Consider the following 13,190-nt stretch of genomic DNA (forward strand, 5'->3'; position numbering starts at 1 on the left):
TCTCAAATACAAAAACAACACTGAAACATCGGTCTCATATACGGGGATTCATATATTCAGAGAGGAACTGGAGGTACTCTGTTTTTTTTTTTTTTTGTTGTCAATAAAGGATGGACTAGTGAGCTGAGATCCGTTATTCTAGGAACATTCTAGTTCAAATATCAAGTGGGTAATCACTTGACCTAAACGCTCAAATATACCTGATAGGGGCATGTCGCAAGCAAGGTATTCATACATATCTTCGCTACAAAAGGCAACACCGTCGCGAGAAAAACAGCTCCCCCTCTCCGACGGTGGTTCCTGAAGTTGCGCGCGGGGAACCTTGAGTGGGGAGCAGTGCGGGAGGTGGTGGGGACATATCTTTTTTCTTTTTTTTTTCTTTTTCTGGCACATTGAGCTACAAAGTAAGTACTTACACATTACATTAGGTGGGTGCCTGGAACAAGGGACAGCTGGTTTGTACATATCAGGTACTTTTCAAACGAGCGGGATAGAGTTCACTATAGCTGATGATGTACCTTGGATATCTCTCTCTCTCTCCTCTCTCTCTCCTCTCGGACACGCCACGGCCACTTTGATGCTTTTTCATGCAAGGTGGACCGCGGGGCATGCAATATTTGCCCAGTCTGTCCCCCCCTACCCCAGTCCGAGTATGCGATTTCTAAGCTGAAGTGAGGCGAGGAGCTAGCTCATTGTAAACCTTGGTATAACGTCTCATTATCTACGTGCAGTAGGTACCACCTTGGTAAACTTAGGTAGTAAATAATAATGGAACCCGTTTTCGGGAAGGGTGGCCAGGCGGATTTGGCAAGCAACGCGCAACGGGATCGGCAGGAGCCGCATAAGATCCATCTTGCTTTCTTTGTTTCTGTTTGAATCGCCAGGATCCAGAAGAATGGTTGTTGGGGGCCTCTTTTAATTTGTAGCTATTTGATTTCTGATAATGGGTTATTTATTTATCGGTATTTCTTCGACCAGTCAGTCAGTCAGCCAGTCACCTGTCCGCACGACTGGTAGGACTAAGGACCCCTATGTCCGGGACGAACCCTGGCGTGAAAAATAAATAAAAACTAGACTAGTCTAGTTCTATTCCAGAACAACTAGACTAGAACTAGAACTAAACTACAAAGGTGCTAAGTCACTGTCGGGCTCCAATCCATATCAACTCGACTCACTCACACTTTTCTCAGCGGTGTGGGATATTGTGGGCCTCGAGCTCCAACATGACCCAACAACTATTAGTTTTTACGTACCTGGTAACTAACGATTGAATCCACGGCGCGTAGGCGAAGCCCGCACAAATCGAAAACATTGATACAAGGTAATACCTAATAATTGGATGCTCTTTATAATAGCAATACGTCGTATACCAACCGTAAAGGAGGCGGCAAGGTTTCAGCAAGGGTATGGGCGGGCGGAGAAATGTGGCCATCCGCATTATCTGTTCGGTAGGTCTCAAGATGACGCTGGTGCTCGCATGAAGGTTGCTGGTAATTGCAGGCTGGGCTAAAGATAACTTGAGATGGAGGTTACCAAAAGGCACCTTACCTTGCAACAAGTACATTAAGTGCCTCGAAAGTAAACTATGGTAGGTACTTACCTACCTACCTAGGTACCTACCTTACCTACCTACCTACCTTAGGTACCTTTCTTACCCATACCGACACAAGAGTAATGCAATACTTTCCAGCCCGAGTGTATTATTTATCATATTGCCAAGACTGTCTACTTCCCAAGTAAATTAGGCGCAGCTAGGGTCCACGCAGACTCTTCTTTAGTGATTGGCAGTCACTCTAATTAGGGCAGCCAAAAAATCCGAAAGGCTGGGCCGTCCAGGCAAGCAGGCCATGGGTTGCGATATGGATGGTGGTGGTATCCTGATTTCCATCTCTTTGGGCGGGGGCGGCATGTCTATCCAATAGTTTACAGTTGCAGTCGAAATTTTTCAATTGCATGGGAGAGAAGTTTACCCAGGCACAGGGTAGCAAGCGCCCGGGGAAGTGCCGGTAATACAGCGAGTGCACTGATGGTGATGTGGTGCAACTGACCTTGGTGTACAGTACAGTACCAGACAGCTAGGAAATAAGGGTGCCAAACCAGTAAAACCTTAGCTCTGGCTGCTGGGTAATCGGATGGAGGCAATTTTGCAGAAACAAGCCCAGTCCGACCCAGGAAGTTTAGATCATGCATTGCCGACTTTCTCGAACACAAGGGGATCGTCAGGAATTTAAATCGCACGATGGATGACAGAGCGTAATAATCGCCTGACCAACTGCGTTCTGTTGTTCTAAATCTCCCGAGGAAGGTTCGGAGATTTTTTTTTTTTTTTTTTTGTTTTTAAAAAGAAATAGAGTCTTTAATCGTCTCACCCCACCGTCAGATTCTGAACTAGATGAACCGATAAGTTGCTAGCTATCCCATGTTTATTCGGACTTCAAGTTTTTTTTTTTTTTTTTTTTTTTTTTTTTTTTTTTTTTTTTTTTTCTTTTTCATCTTCAAATCGTGCAATTAATTGCATTACTTGAGTATGTAGATAGGTAAGACGTAGCTACAGTAGGTATGCAATACGCCTGAATAACTTTGCTGCTGCATTGGCTTCGAACAAGCGAGCTGCCAATGCTACGCGATGCCACCATCCACCCTCTGCGGCTCTCGTATCCTTCCTATGTACTGAGATGAGCACACCCGACCGATCAGGAGGACCCGGCCCGGCATGGGTGCATGTCAAATTCGGCGACGCATCCGAATCGCAGAAACAAGGGGTTGCCGGGGGGTTGAGATGATCGACACATGTCGTCCTGCGAAGATCATGTTCGCGTAGGAACCGAAACTCCAAGCAAAAGTAGTTGACGGGAACAAACAGCGAGCAAGCATCGCCAACAAAGCACATGCATGCTTGGTGAGTTGAACCGGAAGCTCCAGCTACCTAGGCAGGTCTCCAGCCCAAACCCCGATGTTATGACAAATACAAAGGGACCGTCTTAATGTTTTAATTTTAATTATGTTTTCTTTTTTTTTTTTTTTTTGTCTTTCTGCCTTTTTGTTTTATTTATTTTCATCCCTTCAAATCTAACATCTTACGGCTCTGCATTGATTCCCCAAGGTCGATGATGCCAGATATTTCCGGAAACTCGGCTCGCATCATGCAGATTTATGCAACTTTGTTCGTTACGCACTAGCCATCTGCTCAACAACGAACGGTCGGTCCATGCTCACGTACTGTATGGCATGGAGAGAACAAGGAAAGAAAACCCCACAATGATGGACAACGTCCCTCAAAGGAAGGCAACCGAGTCTGGCCTTTCGGAGCTCGCGTACTGTATGCGTCTGTCGCACGGTCGTGGTACAGCCGCGCTTCTAATAACCCACGAGACAAGCAAACGTCTCGCTATGACGATTCGATGACAATACGGCAAGATCTTTTTTCTTTCTCTCTTTCTTTCTTTTTTGACACTTCGTAACACAGCCTATATGCTGTCTCGACATGATCCCGACTGTTGCAAAATGGAACCGACGCCCGAATATGGTCTAATGTACAAAGCATTAAAGAGCAGACAACCAAAAGACGCCACGATTATTCATAGTTTTTTTTTCTTCTTCTTTTTCTCCCCACTTCCACATCATAGCGATCGCCAAGGACCCTCGGATGACATGACATATTAGGGTTCTGGCCTCCAATATACAAGTGACATCTGCAGCTATCCGCTTGTTTCGGCAGGGCGCACATCCATATCTCGTGTAGAGAGCGAGAAAAGGGGGTCATTTATAGTTTTAGGTCATACGCATCGCATGCTGTGACGACATCGTCACTCTTGACCAGAAACGGCTTCTTTTTTCCTTCTTTCTCATCCCTACCAAATGATGCTCATTATAGCTTAGCACCCCACGCTAAAGACATCGGAGCTTCCCGGTTTACCGGTATAGGGAGCGCCTTAAGGTTTTGCATCGTCCAGCGCTATCAAGCCTTCTAGCATGTGTATGTACATGTATACATACCTCTATTTGTTGCCTAGGAGGACGCCACCAGCGCCGGACGCACACGGACCGGCTACCTACATATCTGAACCGAGTACTCTGCACCTCGAAAAGGAAAAGGGGTACGGCCATTGGCAGATTGCCATACGAAGGAGAGCTTGCCATCCTGATTCCACTGCATGAGCTTCGGGTGTATCCTGTCAACATGTTACCGTCTAGGCCTCTATGAATCAAAAATTTTACCTGCTGATGCTACCAGGCCCAAGGTTGGGGTCCGTCTTGTCACTTTGGCAACAATTCAAGTAAGTATAATGAATCCGTGCATTCTGATAAAGACCACAAGAAGAGAACAAGTGTGCCATGAGCCTTGGACAAATATCCCATTCATAAGGATCCTCACGCATAAATAAATAATATCGTGTCCGAAACACCTCTATGAAGTAATCAGCTAGCTTTGCCATGAAGTGCTTGCGCCCTCGTTTTCTGTCTCCTACGCCAGCAGGCGAGAAACCAATATCAGCAAATAAAGGAAATAAGCTGTTTGAGTAGTAGTGGCCTGCGGAGAGGAAACAAAATGTACCAAAAATGACAAACTTCCTATACTGATGCCCACTTTTCCCATAGCCGGACGCGCAGGCGAAATATCAATACAACCCTCCCCACCCCCACGCCAACCAACCCCGTCACTCCGAGTAAGGAATTGAGGCCGAGGGAAAAGCAGAAGAAAAAGAAAAAGGACAAATGACAAAAGAGAAAAAAAAAAGGCACAAAGGAACAAAAGGAGCGAGTTTGGTCGAGGCCCTATCTCAACCAGCGTCCGGTCCGGACATAAAAAATAAAAGAAATAAGGAAATATCGCAACGCCTGTAGCTACTCGCTCCCAGCATGTGTCTTGCCTTATCAACGCCTCCAAACCATAAAGTACCCTTGATCTATCCTCCAAAAATTGCCCAAAACAAATATCTTTCTAGCCCGCTCCAATGATGGATACTCACTCACAAAGGTAGTATCCGATCGGGTATATTTTGCTCTTTCCGTGGACATCCGCCACTAGCAGCTCTTCGTCCTCTCATGCCAAATCACGTGGAAATCAGACCCTCACGTCGTCACAGCCTAGCAGGCTGAACTCGCTATGGGTCTGCAAGCTTCGCAAAATGCTTTGACCAAATCCATCCAACGACCTTTGCAGGGTCGTCCTGGTTCTTGGCGAGCCATAGCTCGCCTTTTTCTGCAATAACATCGAATATCTCCCCGGCTTGGTACGTCAGATAAGGGTATCCGGCCTCATGCTTTGTATCTTCAATATTGAACTCGAAAAGAGATGCGGCAAGAAACATGACATTGTACCCATTTATCGTAGGTCGCTCGCGAGATGAAGCCCGAGAGGGTCTTTGTGACGGCTGTCGTGACCTCAACTGGCGCTCCTCTGCCTCCTCGGGCGGCATAGCTGAGCTGAACAGTCCCGAGAACCGTCGGTCTCGCTGTTCTGATGAAGCATAGTTGGTGGCATATGTAGATCCCGAGTCCCGTCTTTGTTGCAATGATCCCATGGTTGGTGCTGAATCCACACTTGGACGATGTGAGGGTCCGGAATCATAACTTCGACTTGTGGGTGGTCGAGGAGGAGCGCCAGAGTGACTGCTGTTGTGGCTGGGAGAAGCTGGCACCGCATATCTAGATTGCCCATGACCATTCAGTCCCGAGTGCTGTTCTTTGTAGTAGTAGTAATGAGATGACGACGTCGGAGATGTCACAGTAGGCGATGTAATGTTCTGTCCGTTATTGGCTCTGATGAAATCAGGCGTCGGTATAGTCGGTACCATGTCGTTGATAGACAGTCCCCTGGAGCGAGTCGAGAGCTCAGAAGGCCTAGGTTTGATTCGTGACATGCCATCGTCTGTCGTTGACTGAGACATCCTTGGCTTTAGACTGGGATTGATGATGCCAATGCTGGCGATTTGCTCCTCCATCGACTTGAATTCTCTGTGAAATGAGGCAACCACCTCAGACATCTCCGGCACATGTTTGTCGTCGAGAACAGCCTTGACTTTATCTTTCCATATCGAGAACCATTTAACCTGGATGCAGACAAAGTTCCCGAGACATATGTTACCTATCTTTTCGGTGTGAGCTGACAGCTTTGGCAGTTCTTTCTTTAATGTCTCGTTCAAGGCTTCGTATTGCTCGACCAGCTCGCTCAGCTGCTTGTCTACCTTCTTCCCTGCCTTCTTGAGCTGTTCCGCCCTTTCGAAATCGAGACGGCGTTTTGCCCGCTTCTTCATTGCCAAGGACGGATGGTTGTAGCATCGAATCACCAGCTCGAACGGTTCTATGACATGCTTTCGTACTTGTGCAAGCTGTTATGCGGAGGATGGGTTAGCGGGTGGGAGGAAGGAAAAGGACCGAACATAGCTTGCTAAAGTACTTACATGCTGATCCAACGCGACCTTCTCCATATCTCGCATCGACACGTTGAAGCGGGCCCATTTGCTCTCGATCTCAGGAAACGGCGATGGCTGGAGTCGCATGACAAGTTCCATAGCGGAAAGATACTGGAGGAATTCGTGCACGTATTCTGATACCTTTCGGGTATAGAACTCGACGTCTCGAAGGACGACCTGAAGTCGCAGGTAGTCGTCCCCGAATTTTTCCTGAAGCGCCTTGTACTCCGTGTCCTCCTCAACACGAATTGCGGCAGCCTGCAGCTTATCGACACGTTTCCCAAAGGCCCGGGCGAAGCCTGCTCGAACGTCAGACTCCTTGCGCTTGCGGCCCACAATCTGCCCCACGAGCTCAAAATTCTTTTTTGTTTTGTTGATTTCAAGAATAGCAGTCTCGAGCGCGTTGCGAGCGGATATCAGCGCTTCTCGATCCGGGTGATCCTCCGGTGTATATTGAAGAAGCTGACTGATCAAGTTCGGGTACTTGGTAATGCGCTGCATTGGCTTGATCAGGAGCGAGTCCAGATTCCATGCGGCGGTGAGATCCCTCGCAGCCTCGTTACACTCGCTCAACCAAACCTGAACCGCTGCGTCTTCTTGTATTTGAATCAGACGCTTCGCAGCTGGGTCACTGGTCCGCAGAAAGCTTTCATGGACAACACGCATCTGCTCGATACCCTTGATAAAAACAGGTCCGATGGATGTTTGTCGATCTTTGCCGTCGTCGGGCTCGATGCTTGTATCACGACCCTCTTTGGAAGAGGAACCATTTGAGCGCACGGTCATTGAATCCGAAATGGGATCTTCCTTGCTCTCCCTAGAAAGCGGTGACCGTCGGCCTTTGGGACTATACACCGACATCACGGCCTCCTTCAACTCTATGTGGAACGCAGTGTGGAAAGCGATGATCTCGTCCGTGTTTCGAAAGATGAGCTTGATCGTCTTGTTGTCGAGTTTGGGGCAGGCTTCGGCGGTGCCCTTGTAGATTTCTTCGATGACGTTCATATCCCTGACAAACGATCCCTCCGTGTCGATAAGCTCCTTGACAACATTCTGGCGCTGCACGAGGCGGTTCCTTTCCTTTGCACTCGCTCCAGTTTGGACGCTCGTTTGGTCTTTTACATCGTCAGCCGAGTTTATCTTTTGATCGACCTCAAGCGCCGTTGTCCTGCCAAAGCCCATCCCCGTGCTATCAAGGGACGCGTGACCGGTTGAGTGTGGTGTAAATGTTGGTTGCGTAAACTCTTCGCTTTCCCGTCGGGATCCGCCGAATTCATCGTCAGGGACGCTTTGTAGGTAGCTGCTAGGTCGGGTCTGGTCATAGTAACTACTCGATGGTGTACGACGGCCCTCTCGAACGGAGCGGTTGTCCGGAGTTGGTATCGGCGGTGGTTCATGGTCAGGTTGACCGGGCACCGACGAACGCTTGGCGGAGGGCGATACGTAGTCCATGGTAAACCCATCACCTGTGTCAAGCTCTGGGAGCTCATGTCTTTCCAGCTGAAATGCACCTGTGCTACGCCCATCCGCTCTCGGCACGTCGGAGTTGTATCCATGGTCTTCGTCCCTATGGTCTTCACTCCTATGGTCACTGGCATACGAATCTGGCCTGGAATCCAGTATCGGTGGGCGCCCCCTCACTGTCGAGTCGCGGCTGATGAAATTCATTCCGGCTTTAGACATGCGCTCGCGTCCGGCATCGGAGCTTTCAAGGGAAAAGTCAGTCCATGCCGAGTGCTGACTTGTCCGATTCGCCGGTGATATTAAGCCATGGATTGTCAAGCTTCTGGAAGTATCAGGCGTTCTTTGTGCCTCAGCAGAGGATACCATGTGCTCATCCGAGGCTTCGGATGACATAAAGGTCGAATCTCGCAGGGCTGAGATGTTATCTCGTAGATGTGGGCCGCCGATATAGAAATCCTCTAGGCTGTCCATCTGCGGTGACTGACTGGCACCTTCCAGCTCACGGACGATATCAGTCCGGAGACTTGTTTGCACAGGCGGCAAGAAGTCAGAGGACCCACGACTTAGAATTGTCACCGTTGTGGACTGAGATTGGGGCACGAACGGCCCAGGCTCGTACTCAGGGATTTGGTGGGGGGTTGGTGGTGTTTGTTCTGCTGCCGAGTTCTGTTGCTCGGTTGCATCATCTTTGACCACTGGCTCGACCGAGCTCTCGGAGGCTTGATCTTGTATTAGGATAGGTATGTCTTCCATGTGCTGGGATCCCGGAAGAAGCTCGGCTTCGGATGCGCTTCCTCTCTCAGGTTCACTAGTTGTGGGCGCAGAATTGTTAGAAGGCTTATGGCCATACGCTAGGCCCTGTGTCGCATCAACCGTGGGTTGAATTGCGCCCTCTATCCGTTCGTCTTCGAATGGGGATTGATAGATGGCCTTTTCGTAAACTGCATCAGGCTGTGCGGACGGCACTTGAATACCCAAGCCCGAAGTCTGTCCTATCGATACAGGGGGCTCCGTCTGCGGCTCGTCGTCGAACTCAGTGACCACTGAAGTGCTTGAAATAGCCGACATAGGCACTTCGTCTTGCGCCAACTCAGGGGATCCAAAACTGGGGAAGCTCCCCGGAATCTCAAGGTCGGGAAACTTCGATGGTACATCTAACGTAGTGGTGTCCGCATCCGTCTTGGTTTCAGATGTGATGAGCGTCAAGGAAGGCTCCGAAGAGCCCAAGCCGGTATCTGCGGCAGATCCTTTTTCACCAGAAGCTGCCAGCTCTGCACGAGTGACTGAGGATCCCTGCTCTGGTGGGTGCTTCGCAGAGGACGCATCAGCACGCGTCTGAAAAGCCTTTTCAGCTTCAACCTTTGCTTTAGCTGCGGCTTCCATCTGTTCCTTTCGTCTCGCCGCAGCAGCTTGCCTTGCCTCGCGTGCCTGAGACTCTCGAATCGATTTACTATATGCGAGCTTGATCGTCTCCCTGCGTTGCGCAAAGTCTATTGGACCAACGTCTATCTTGCGCCTTCGACCGTTGAACTCATCATCATGCCCCGACCTCTTGTTGGCAGACGAGCGTTCGACAGCTTTTAGACGAGAGCTCGCTGTACTGGCGCTCGAAACAGGTTGTCGCGGGCGTGAGCTTCGTAATGGGGGTGATAGCTTGGGCGGCGGAGCAGATATATAGGCTGCTAGCCGGGTATTCCCTTGATTGCTCGGGGTAGCTATCTTGTTGGGCGCAGGTCTTCGTGATGTTGTTGGTGTACTGTGATTCGAACGTTTGCTGGTAGGTGTGGTTGATCGTGTGGTTGGCGTTTTGGCGCGGATGCCATGCTGCCTGGAGGATCTTCCACTGGCCGGAAGAGGTTGGGAAGGTGAGTTAGCGCGGGTTGACGGACTGCTTTGACTTGGAGATTCGCCAAACTTTTTCACCGAAACCGGGAGACGAGACGACGGCGATGCTGGTTGTGATGCTTGCGATGATGTCGAGTTTCGATTTTGTCGAGAAGCCGGACGTCGGTTCCCAGACATGGGCGTTTTGTTAGCTGAAGTATCACTTTGTGTCCTGACATGAACAGACGTCGGTATCCTTGATACCTTGGATGATCTGCGGTACCATTCAGCCGGGGAGCCTGGTTCACCATCATCGTGAGAGGCGCGGTCAGGCGAAGTAAGGTCGTGGGCTTGTTGCTCGGAAGTTGGTGGAGATCTAGTGGCCATCTCGTCAATGCCATACCCCACTGTACGCGAGCCGTCATCCTGTGGTAGTATCTCTCCGAATAGTAGACCAGCCGGTCGCGCAGATCGAGGTGACGTGGCTGGGACACTTGGTGATCTGACAGGAGGAGGCGATACAGCCTTGGCAGCCTGCGCAAGAGTGTTGGTTGCAGTACTGGCTGCTTTCGGCCTCATCCTGCTCGCGAAAGATTTGGCATTGCTGGAAAGTTGATCCTCCTCGACATATTTCTGCCTGGAATTGGACCTTGTGTGAAAGGACCCAGCATCACGGTCAACTGAGGTCCTGAGAGTAAGGTAGGTCCCCGGCGGACCGCCAAGTCGACCACGTGCAGTGCCCGAAGACCCATCTTTAGAGACGATACGAGCTCCTGGCTGACGTATAACCTTGCCCTGTGACGATTCCGCTACCGCTTGATCGAATCGCTTCTTCAAATCCTTCACACTTGGCTGCTTCGAAGGGCCGTAGACACCGGTAGCTGGCTTGGATATTCTATCATCTATTGGCATGGAAGCGGAGCGGTATGTAGATCGGGGTCCGCTGTGGCCTGCGGAAAGCCCATTTTGCCCATGTTTGGATACGATCGAGGAACCGTATGGATCTGCACGCGAGGTTGCGGATGTTTGTCGGGAATGCGCGATGTTATGAGTGTGTGGAAGGTTGTGATGCTGGTGCGGGAGGGCTGCCGAAGCCATCGGGTCGGCTGTTCGGCCTCTATGATCGCGATAGAAGTCGTCGGGTTCGGAAGGACTTTCGGGCGGGGCCGCGTTGGAAAAGTCGGAGTTTGGGTAGGCGACAGCAGCAGCATTGGCGGCTACGGCCTGGAGATTGGCGACGGCATAAGTCGCGACTTCGGGGCGGTTAAGGTTTCGATCGAAGTGTTGTATGTTGGAGGCGTCGTCGTCAAGTTCGTAATTGTAATGCTGCTGGTAGTGACTGTGGCTATGGTTGTGGTTATGGTGGTGGTGGTGGTGACGGGGATCATATTGCTGTTGGTGATGAAAGGGTCTCGAGCTGGGCGGCAATGGTGCGGTGCCCAAGCGGTCCTCCTCGTTGCCCCCGTCCATGGTGTGGCAGTCATCAGTCAGGCTTCAAAGACCCAACCATCCCAAGGCGGTAGGACTGGCCAACATCAGATGGGATGCATCACAATCCGAGCGGGTGGAAGCGACGACGTGCAAAGGACATGCTCCTCCGCTGTGAGGGAGGCGGATGGACGAAGTGGAGAGTGGAGTCGCTCAGGTCTCTGCAGCGGTTTTGCCGGGTCCAAAATTCGTTGACTATGGCGGCTTGCGGTCCGTTTGTCTGAAATTTGGCTGGCAAGGTACCACCACCCTGGGGTACGGACGGTACGGTACAGCAGTACTTCTTCAGTGAACGCGAGGCGAGCTCTTTAACGCACGGTATTGATTTGACGCCAATTGTCTGCCCAGTAGATAGGTTCACTCTTTTTTGCTGATGTTGATAGGTCATAAAAGCTGCGGCATATACGCGCTTGCATGCCTTCACTCCTCGCTTGGATTAGGTAGGTTGAAAGTCTGGGTCAGATCTTGTCTTTGCTGGCTGGATTGGATTGGATTTCCAACGTTGTAGGGAGGTGCAGCGGGCACCCAACTCATACGCCCGACCACTTTCCCCGGCCGATGGGTCGAATCCCCACTCGTTAACACAAGCACAAGCACAAGCCACATCAACCTGACATTCATTTGGTTGGTAAGGTACCTTCCCTGCTACCTTACAATACCCTAAAGTGGTCTAGCCCAGAAGACAACAACACCCTGGCAGGGAGGAATCAGTGGCCAGGGAGCCGCGTTGCTTTTTTGCATCAGAGACAAACAAGGGCAGGCAAGACGGGCAGCAAGAGGAACCACCCTCCTTAGCGAGCAAGGAGACAATCCTGTTACAAAAAAGAAGAACTACAGAAAAAAAAAAAAAGATAGAAGAAAAATAAAATAAACTATCACCAATCGCTTGGAGTGATGATCCTTGCCTCCCCCCTCAATCCAAGACATAATTAACATGGTTATGCTTTCTTTTTTGACGTGTGCATCTAAGCATCTGACTGGATGATTGAAGGGGTAATCACCGAACAAGCAGGCATCCACTTTGTTCGGAATGTAAGGATGATCCAGCCCGCGGGCAGCTGAGGAGAGAAAAAAAAATCCACCTACAGACATCAGGAAGGGGCCGACGGGAAGAGAGAGGGAGGGTCGTCACTTCACATCCTAGTTCTAGCCAAGAACTGGTAGGGTTCTGGTGCTACTAGCTAGGCACTTTGTAGATGCAATCCCTGTGCATATTTCATCCAAACCCCTGAGTCTTCGTACCTCTTGTTTGTCAATTGCCGTCTTCATGAAGCCGGAAGGCCAATGTACCACCTACCACCTAATTACTGCACTGCCGGGAGCAAGCCCAACGAGGTTTCTTGAGTGGACAGCTCATTTTCCTCCCCCAAAAAGTTCCCACTGTTTGAAACTTTCTTGTTTACTTCGGAACGAGATTCTGTGTTTGAGCGCAGCAGTGTTTATTTCTTTTTATTATTATCCCACCTTTATTGCTCACTTATTTGTTCTCATGGCCCTTGCAGCTTCCATTATCCAAGGGAGTAAAATCGATCAGCCTTTCCATTTGGAGATAGATCGTAACAAGTTACTGTGGGTAGGTATTCAATTCAGCAATTGCAAGATGGGGTGTTACCATGTGGGTTTTTTTTTTTTTTTTTTTTTTTTTTTTTTTTTCATCTCTCTCTCCCTCCCCCTCCCCCCTCCTCTCTCTATTATTAGCACAACAGCTGTTGTTATTATACTATATCGGAGAAACTTCTTTCTTTTCTTTTTGTTATTTCTTTATACCTTCATCGCCTCATGGAAGCCCCCCCGAAAAATGGAACCAACCAACTGTGGCTAGCTTGTAGATTGGGGGCATTCAACATCCGAAACGTGGCAAGGCGAAGTTGCAAAATGTGCACCGTCGTTGGATGAGACTAGAACAGTCTGTGGCATGCGTGCCGCCCGCGCGCCTCTTTTCAACGTCGTCCGCTGGCGCCCACTGGCATTGACCTACGGGGTAGAATGACTGCATAG

The 13,190-nt window shown here is 49.9% G+C and overlaps 2 protein-coding genes across 2 annotated transcripts; one reads left to right on the top strand and one right to left on the bottom strand.

Moving 5' to 3' along the window:
* Positions 1-1,223: 1,223 nt before the first annotated feature.
* Positions 1,224-1,510, top strand: PgNI_03875 (uncharacterized protein; the record flags this gene model as incomplete). The annotated part of the gene is made up of 2 exons (XM_031123928.1): positions 1,224-1,256; positions 1,322-1,510. The coding sequence occupies 2 exons, from the start codon at positions 1,224-1,226 to the stop codon at positions 1,508-1,510; spliced, it is 222 nt and encodes a 73-aa protein (XP_030983330.1).
* A 2,837-nt stretch (positions 1,511-4,347) lies between these two features.
* Positions 4,348-11,174, bottom strand: PgNI_03876 (uncharacterized protein; the record flags this gene model as incomplete). The annotated part of the gene is made up of 2 exons (XM_031123929.1): positions 4,348-6,332; positions 6,405-11,174. The coding sequence occupies 2 exons, from the start codon at positions 11,172-11,174 to the stop codon at positions 5,106-5,108; spliced, it is 5,997 nt and encodes a 1,998-aa protein (XP_030985344.1). The 3' UTR covers positions 4,348-5,105.
* Positions 11,175-13,190: the final 2,016 nt, after the last annotated feature.

Source organism: Pyricularia grisea (assembly GCF_004355905.1).
Source record: "Pyricularia grisea strain NI907 chromosome Unknown Pyricularia_grisea_NI907_Scaffold_2, whole genome shotgun sequence".
Taxonomy (NCBI): Eukaryota; Fungi; Ascomycota; class Sordariomycetes; order Magnaporthales; family Pyriculariaceae; genus Pyricularia; species Pyricularia grisea.